We start from the raw sequence: 9,129 nt of genomic DNA on the forward strand, positions 1-9,129 counted from the left end.
CATGCCATGCCATGCAATGCCGGCTGTTGCAAAGCCATGCCATGCCATGCAACGCCGGTTGTTGCAAAGCCATGCCATGCCATGCAATGCCGGCTGTTGCAAAGCCATGCCATGCCATGCAACGCCAGCTGTTGCAACGCCATGCCATGCCCTGCAACGCTGCTTAACACTCACCACTGCAAAGCCCTGCAACCCAACATGCCGTGCAATGCCCGCCGCTGCAAAGCCACACACCGCGATGCCCGCCGCCAGCATCCCCCACTTCTCTTTAGGCCTCCTGCACGAATGTGACCAAGAAGAAAGCGCTGGAGGCAGGGGTTCAGCTTTGCACGGTATTCCTCCTTTCCATGCGCAGACAGGAGGCACAGCGCGCAGAGCTAAATCGCTTGCAGATTTACATATCATTTCAAGTTGCTGTTCTGTTTCTCCTGCTGCGAGAGCCATTTCTGAGGAAGTGCAGATAGACTGGAGAACGACAAGCTGCAGCCGAGGTGCAGCTTCAGCAGGAGGATGCTGGCACTTGCCATTTGGAATACATTATAGCACTGGCATTTCATCAATACAATCTTGCATATTTAGTACTTTGCACTTACAACAGAATTTTATTTGGGCTTATGGAAAGAGCTCATTTTAATATCCACCCATCTGCGAGTAATTATTTCTGTTATAGTAGCATTCAGGCCCAACTGGCATCAGCACCATTAGCATACAAAAACAGTGTGTTTCCCCAAGAGTTTAACAAGAGAGCACTTACAACTGCAACATGTAAAAGTCTAGGCAAGGGTTTTATTTTCCTCTCCTATAAAGACAGTTAACTATTTTAAAATTGCATCCAAATCTCACTGTAATTTTGTACTTGTGCACAATGAATTCTGACAGATTACACATCTTCAGAGACACGCTTACCACTTACTCACTGCACAGAGCTTACTTAGTGCTTCACATTCACAAAAAACCCTCAGCCTCTCACACACGGGTTACCTTTCGCAGCCAGACACCTCTAAAAATAACATCCTCTTAAAGTGTTGAAAGATATTAAAATATAAAGTCATTAACATATAATAAGACTGGAATGGGAGCTTCGCATGCTCCGAAGCTCTCAGGGTTTGGCTTCCAGTCAAGAAAAATATATTGGATTAGTATGAGAGCAAAATTAGGATAATGTGCAGTTTAATTAGCATTACAAGATACTACATGTGTATGGAAGAGCAGAGAAGATTTATAGTATTATGTGGTAAGAAAAATAATGTTAAAAGGTTAGAATAATATCGGTTTGATATAAAGCACTACGTACTCTGAGGTTAAGTGAAAGATAACTTTGGAATGCCACTGAGCGTTCTTAAAAACACAGGTTTGAGTGTTTGCCAGTTAACTCATCTAAAAATTGTGGAAAAACCCTGCAACTTTGGTCACGTGTCAGTCAAACACTTACTTTGGCAACAACAATGTTCTCCATCAAGGAATTCAATAAACGCTGATAAAAACTGCTAGTCCTTGCACGAAGTTGCACTATTTACCCTTAACGGAACGAGCAGAAAATAAAAATAAAGAAAATACACCAGCAAGCTCAGCTCCGGAAGGGGAAGACGGGGCAGAGCTCGCAAGAGCCCGCAGAGGAAGGAAGCACCGCGCTCCGTGCGCACGCCGTCCCACCGGCCAGCCTCCTCGGGACAGCGGCTAAAGCGACGGCTGCTCGCTTCGGCCGCACGCTTGGTCGCTCGCTCCGTTATTTCTACAGCGCACGCTTGGTGCGCGCCGACCGCTGCGCCCTGCCCTCGGCATCCGCTCCTCTTGGCGCGGGCAGGATGCCGGGGCCGACCCCGTCGGGATGCGTTATTCCTGTGTTTTTCTGTTTCCAACAAGATATCGGCATCCCCGCATTCCTCCGTGAGCTGAAGCCTGTCCTCCTTCCTGTGCGTCGCTGAATTAACTTCATACTTGTCCCCCACTGGCCACAGAGCGAGGCTGCCTGCACTCTCCCCGGGGTAGATAATCCGCCTGATGTTGACACAAGCTTTGAGACAGCAGTTGCAAAATATATTTCATATTTTCCTACTGCTTCTTCTCTCCTAGACGGGAGATTTTTCTTTTTTTCTTTTTTTTTTTTTTTTTTAACACCTCCTCACTATTCTCGCCAGCATCCCCAGCACTTTGAGGGTGTCCCCGGTGAGATGCACCCACAGCTGACCTGCGCTCAGGGACCCCAGATCCACAGCTATTTATTTTCTCGCTGACTGTTTCCCCCCTTTCCAAAGTGGAATTCCTAAGCTCCAGCCCTCGCAGCCAAACAGCTTGCGAGCGGTGACATCCCACCGCCTACGACACAGCGTCCGTCTCGCCTGCTCGATGTCAGGAGGCAGAACGAAACGCACCCATGCGGCACCATAAATCCCCAAGTTTGCGGGTAGGAAGGTGCCCACGGCAGCGGGAGCCCGGCAGCACACCAGCCGGGCAGTCCCCACGCAGCCGAAGGAGACGGTTCCTCCGCACGCCGGGAGTTAAACCTACGGCACACGCCGGGATGCACCTCAAAGACTCGGGGTGAAGCTCATGCTGTACTGCAAATTTTCCAATTAATGCAGCGTCCCCAGCAGCCACTGCCATTCTGTACCATTTTCTTTTTCGAAGGAGGAGTTGATATACTCATGCCAGATTTTGCACAGAATATTCATAGGCATAGTAGCAGAAATATGTTTTCTATTTGATATCAGGCAACCCCGCTGCAGCCCCCTCTTCCCGGCACAGACCCCAAACCTCACGCAGCCTCAGGAATGTTATCCTCTGTCGAGGGACGGGCAACGTTCAAACGTGAATGAAGGTTACCAGAGCCCCGACGAGTTTTGAGCCAGATAGCGCGCTGCGGTCTCCCTTTATTGCCCTGTAAGAGCTTCCTCCAGCTACAACCAAGACCGCCAAGTCTAATTCGAGGGAAAACCCACCATGAAGCGCATCCCTAAACACCATCTTCCCCCTGCCTGCAGAGACCCGGGGTTTCCACTAAGCCGGGATCAGAAGTCACGAAACCCCAAAGCAGGAGCCCTGAACAGGTCTTTCAAGGTTAGTGCCCCGCAGGAGAAGCGTTTCCAACACGACCCTCTGCTCAAAGCTTTCGGCGTGCTGTCGGGTTTCAGCTCGACCCCGATCCATCACGCGCCGGTGCAGCCTCCCGGCTCGGGATGCGGGAACGAACGTGCATGGATGAGCTCGAGGTATGCTCGGGGAGGGAGAAGTCTCTGGAGCAGCTTTAATGCCTTTTAGACCCATTGAGAGCATGTTGTGCAAATTGCTCCTGAATGCTGCCTTTTATTCTGGAGCTGGCATTGAGAAGAGAGGGCAAAATAATTGCAATTTCACATTAGTGAGGCAAAAGACACCAAGGTGCCCTCATGGCTGAGCGCTAACACCCTTCTGCTTTTACACTACGTAAGCCTTGCCAAGGTGTTCTGACCAACCTTCAAAACTCCATTTCAGTATAGAGCTACTTAGACTGGACTGACAACATTAGTTTGAGAAGCTACCGTACAATTATTCTGAGAACAGACAGCAGCAACTACTTCGCCACAATTCCCTACTTTCCATTACAACCCTTGGGTGGCAGAGGGTGAACAACAGACTGAGGGTGAAAGACAATGCGATGTCCGTCTGTCCTCTACAACCAACGGCCCTTTCCCACAGCCGGTTAGAGGCCAACATGCCCCAGCCCTTCTCCAGGTGAAACCGCCCAAATAATTCACCAAGAATTACTCTGCCACAGCATCCTGACCAGAAACAGAGAAAAACCTATATATTACTCCCTAAATCTTTTCCTACCTCCCCCTCAAGTAAAGCCAGTTATTCATTTTTACTAAATATTAAAAAAAAAAAAGCAGCATGCATAGACTAAGTTGCACACCCTCACCCTCACTATATTTCTTTATCCACGACTACAAGCAGAACACTACTTCGCCTCTAAAGCTTTATTCCTGTAACTTCCTTATCAAGTGAGCAAGCAGGCTTTTAGAAGGCAGATATAAATTAACGGGGCCGTGTACTGCCTAACAACTGCTGGAACAGGAGGACCCAGGCTGCTACTTCAGGAGATGGAGGGATACAGGTGGGAGAGGGAAGAAAACCAAGGAAACAAACAATTAGGGGGTTTATACCTGTTGCTTTGGTGGAATTAAAAATACTGGCAGGAAAGCAATGCTATTGTCAAGAATGCTGATGTAAGTGCTTCTCGAAAGCGGGTACGTCCCTCATTAGAAAGGCGAGCGGTGGAGACCTGGGAACGGACTCCATCGGTGCTGGTGAAGGTAAACGCTGGTAACCCAATTCCTGCTCAGCACATTTTTTCGGATGACTCGGCAGCCGCCCCCGGCCACGACAAGCAGACAGCCCTCCCCGGCCTCCACAAGGAGTTTGATCTGTCGGATCTGATGGGTATTTGATCTTATTCCAAGAGGCAGACTTTGGCAACTTTTAAGCCCGTCTCGGGACACTCACAAGGGCACGCGCTTCGCCTGGCGTTTGCGAAAAACAAGTTTTTGCAGAAACGTGGCACGACACGGACTTGCTCGGAGAAGCAGCACATAAATGATGCTCCGCGAGGCTCAACTATTACAGGGATGATTTTTTTGACAACAAAACACGATCTAGTTTAGGCATAAAGTATTTTAATGAGCAGTACGTAGTACCCTGCTGCCCCTCCTCCGCGAGCGGAGCCATTAGCGAAGCGCCTGCCGAACGCTAACGAACGCGCCGACAGAATCACTTTTGTGTTCCACAGCGTGTCCGTCTGAAGGGATTATTTAGATTTTATAACATCAGTCAAGGCTGAATGTACCACCGATCCCCAAATCTGCTATCGCATCTCAGAGGGACAGCAATCGAAGAGTCGATGAATTAAAGCGGCACTAACAAACTTCTCATCTTGAAGCCAAACTGGTGATGCAACACCCCGCAGCTTCTGGGACAAAGATGTGAACTACAATGCCTCAACCTCTGCCATGAAAAATTGCCCTTGTATCTTAAATGAGTTACATATTTGACTGCCCTGTAAGATAGGGAAGCGGGGCGTTATCGAGCTGCCAAATCTCACTCCTGTCATGAGGTCATTTCTGGCACATGGCCAGGCGAGATTTCTGCCAAAATCTCGGTGCTGACCATCGCTCCCCGTCCTTCCCCCCGCTCCTCTCCCTCCCACCTCAGGTCAGGAAGCAGGGGGGGGGGAGGTCAGGGAGAGGAATATTTTTGTTTTTTAAAATCAGCTTGTACAATCGCAATGCATGCAGTCATTACTCGGCCTCTTTACTGAAAATACTTCGCATAGCTAAACACAGCAAAAGGACCGTTTGAGGGCTCACAGCACTGCCTTTATCGGGACACTGGATCCCTCCAACGCACCCTGACCCTGACCGGTCCCTGGGAGAGAGATGTCGTTGATCGGATCTCTTGAAATAATTGTTTAGTAATTTCTGCTTAATTTATGTAAGCATCTGCCTCCCGACACACGTGCATGGGACCCCACTTTGGATTCAGCAGCAGCGCAGCTTGGCTGCTACCGGCTGGAAAGCAGCTGGGAACCCCATACATACCCCAAAGCTTTTCACGCTGTTGACAGTAACTTCTTAAATAAGGCTGTTTGCAAATACCTCATTTCCTTGTTTTAATCGCAGAAGGGATACATTCACAGCATCCTAAGACACAGAAGGTGGTTGTTTTTAGCTGCACACAGACTCAAGCGAGCGGTAAGGCAGAAAAGTCAGTGAGAAACAGGAGAGCAGCACTACTACAAATAACATTAATTACACGTTGTCACAGCACCAGTTTCCAAACAGAGCATTTTCGGTGCCAGCAGTTAGGCTGCAAGCTGTACGCTGCCCATTAAGCTCAGCGTTTCGCGTGCCCTTACTACAAGGAAACTTTCTCTCACAACCAACTGCTTCAATATGTCCAAAAGAATTTTTCATCTTATGCCTGACAGGCCAGATGTAAAATAAAGAAATAAATAATTAGCATTACCTTATCTGGAGTATGTCAGCTGTAGCGAGCGACGCTTGGATCTTTGTACACATCCAGAGACAAATTATCTAACGCTGTAATTTATGAATGCCTCAACTATTTATCCTGGTATTTCATTATACATTCGCTGGAAAGAAGAGCTCTAAAGACTAAACAGATCCAGCACGATAACACGAAAGGAACTTCAGCCGCATGCTATTACAAGACAACCTAAGAATTCCAACACGACATCAAGCTGCTCCGACTCACTTTATGCTGACGCCGCTTAAGGACTGAAGGCGGGGGGGGGAAGCAATGACCAGATAGTGCGGGTTCTCTCCGGTTCAACACTTACTTAGATTTTATTATGGGAAGCTGCAGAATCCAAATACCCACTGGAAGGCGCGAGCCCGGCTTTCCCGGGAGCAGCCGAGGCCGGCGCAGCGGAACGGCTGCCCGCTGCCAAGTAGGAGGAAGAGTTTCCAAACTCGCAGCTTTATCAAAGCTATTTTTGTCCTGCCCCCCCCTCCTTCTCCCCGCCATGCATTGATAACCAGCAAGGCAAGGACTGCCGGGGTGCTGAGGCAGGGCTTTGGGTCCCACTCCCCCCCTGACCCCCGGGATCCCCCCCCAGCAAAGCCACCCAGCACCTTTGGGGAGCGGGCCATCCGCTCGCGAGGCTCAAAGGGGAGGAAACTCCTTCCTCCAGCTTATCCTGCTTGCAGCGAGGTTTCGTGCCTGGAAAAAATGAGCTAAGTTTGCGAGCGGAGGCCCCAGCTCCGCTCTTGCTCTCCCAGAGGCTCTCGGGACAGGCGAGCCCCCCCGGGCACCACCGCTCCCAGGGGCTCTGTATGCCAGCGAGGAAAATTGGAGGCAGAAGCCAACCTGTCCTGCACAGTTCGGGGGGCAAGGGACGGGGGGGGGGGGGACGGGACACATCCCCCTAAAAAAGGCTGATGCATCTTGGTTGCGGGGCAAGGGCGGGGGGGGGGGGTGGTAAAAAAAAAAAAATTAAAAGAAAAAAAATCAAATAATCAAAACCACCCCAGGAGGGGAGCAGTGGTGCGCAGGGAACAGGATTTGCACCGTAAAAGGCGGTGGGCCGGAGGAGCGGATTTAAAGCTGAGCTGTGCAGAGCTCTCCAGCCGCAGGGTCGCCCGCCCGGGGAGGAAGAGGAGGAGGAGGAGGAGGAGGAGGAGGAGGAGACCTCCGCCGATGGCTGCGGAGCGCCCGGGGCTGTCCCGGGCACAAACACCGCGCTCTTCCCCCCGGCAAAGGCCGGGCTGTCGGGAGCGGAGCCGACACGGCGGGGCTGTCACGACGGAGCGATAGGACAGCGGCGGGCAGCAGCAGGTGGAGCGCGGCCGGCCCTCGGCAGCCCCTCGGAGACCCCCGGAGCACCGGCTGCCCCTTCACGCTTTCCAGCCAAGGCAAAGCAAACCAAGTTCTCCCCAAATTTAACTCCCGCCAGCGCCGCTTTGGGGCTTTTTCCACCCCTCCCACCCTTTTGCCAAGTGCGGTGTCCCCCCCCCTCACCACCACCCCCACCCCCCCGGCCCGGCACCCACCTGCTGGCGCCTCTCCGCTCCCTCGGCGGGTCTCTGCGGCCGGCCGGCGGCCGGGGAACCCGGCGGTGCTGCCGCCGTTCCGTCCCGCCGCGGAGGAGCGGCGGGCTGCGGGCCGCGGTCCCGGCGGAGCTCGGAGCGCAGCTCCAGGTAACAGCCCAGCGTCAGGACGTGCAGCGCCAGCGACAGCGCGAAGAAACCGAGGAAAAGCCGCCAGCTGCCGCCGCCGCCGCCGCAGGCGCAGCCGCCGCGGGGCTCGGCCGCCGCCTCCCCCCTGCGCTCCGTCCCCATGGCCGGCGGTAACGGAGCGGCGAGGCGCCGAGCCGCTACTGCTCCATGCTCGGCCGGGGCGCGCCGTGCCGCCGCGGGGCTGCGCGGCCGGGGCCGCCCCAGCGCCCCGCCAGGGGGGCGGGGCTCCGAGCGGGGCGGGGCCGGGAGGGAGGGCGGGGCCAAGAGGCCGCCGGAGCCACGCCCCGCCCCGCTCCGGTGCGCGGCCGGCGGGAGGGAGCGGGGCGGGGCGGAGGGATGGAGGGATGGAGGGATGGAGGGATGGAGGCATGGATGGATGGATGGAGGCATGGATGGATGGACGGACGTCGGTAGAAAGATGTCACGGCCGCCGCCGCTCCTCCCGGCAGCCTTTATTTTGTGGCCGCTGGCGGGGGATGATGCGGTTTTTTGGGCACAAGGCGTTGCGGGTGCTGGGAGCTCACAGAGGGGATGGGACGGGACACACGCGCGCACACACACACGCGAGCGCAGGAGCAGGGTCCACCGACGGGTATCACACGCCCGCACGCCGGGGATCCCACCCACGGGCACCCGCTGCCAGCCTGCGGCACGCGCCCGCGTCTTCCAGCGTCGTCTTCGTTCTTTTCTTTACAAACAGAGCGAAGAGTTACAGGCCGATGCTGAAAATAACAGGGCGGGCGGTTGCTCAGCGCCGGGTGATACATCGCTCGCGTTGGGAGCGCGCTGGGCAAGGGTGGAAACCGACAGCTCGTCTGGTCCGAAGGGGAGTTTGCTGCAGCCCCCTCGGGACGGCGAACACCCGAGAGCGGGGTCACGTTAGGCGAAGAGTCTCTCCAAGTGGGTTTCATCGCCGGGCGGTTGCACGTGCGGAGGATCCTCTGCGGTGAGAAATCGGAGGAGGGTTTCTGAGAGCAGATACCAAAGAGATCCAAAGCCCAGGGCTCAGCAGGCAGACTTTAATTCTGTAGGCACCGCTTGGAAGGCGAATGCAGCCGAACGCTGGGAGCCCAGCAGGTTTTTGAATGTTTTGGGGGCAACTATCAATGCCTTCTCCAGCTTTTTGGAGGTTGATTCTGACTGCTAGAAATGCAGTGAAGGTGGAAAGCAGTTTGGGCAAAAGTTAACCGGGAAGAAGTGTGGGTTTTGAGAGGGAAGGCCGTGAACTTCAAGAAAGCAGGCTTGAATAAACCGTGAGTTTGGGTATCTGTCCCTCAGAAGACGAGGGGTGGGGGAAGACATCCAGGGAGTTGCCAGTTCCTTATTGGAATTAGAGTAATGGCACATCTGCAGACCATCCCGATGCAGAAGCGAGATAGAAAGAATAGCATGAGAT

The 9,129-nt window shown here is 53.7% G+C and overlaps 1 protein-coding gene across 3 annotated transcripts in view; it reads right to left on the reverse strand.

Annotated features, from left to right (window-relative positions):
• EDA (ectodysplasin A) overlaps positions 1-7,950 on the reverse strand; it is an 83,552-nt gene extending 75,602 nt beyond the window's left edge. Inside the window, exon 1 of one of the 3 annotated variants that reach the window (XM_052813662.1) lies at positions 7,548-7,950. In XM_052813662.1, the coding sequence (XP_052669622.1) occupies positions 7,548-7,835 (288 nt within the window). In that variant the 5' untranslated portion in view covers positions 7,836-7,950. The remainder of the gene's footprint in view (positions 1-7,547) is intronic. The other 2 variants (XM_052813661.1, XM_052813660.1) reach the window with 2 other exon arrangements.
• Between the last annotated feature and the right edge of the window lie 1,179 nt (positions 7,951-9,129).

Source organism: Harpia harpyja, chromosome 18 (genome assembly GCF_026419915.1).
Source record: "Harpia harpyja isolate bHarHar1 chromosome 18, bHarHar1 primary haplotype, whole genome shotgun sequence".
In the NCBI taxonomy this organism is placed as follows: domain Eukaryota; kingdom Metazoa; phylum Chordata; class Aves; order Accipitriformes; family Accipitridae; genus Harpia; species Harpia harpyja.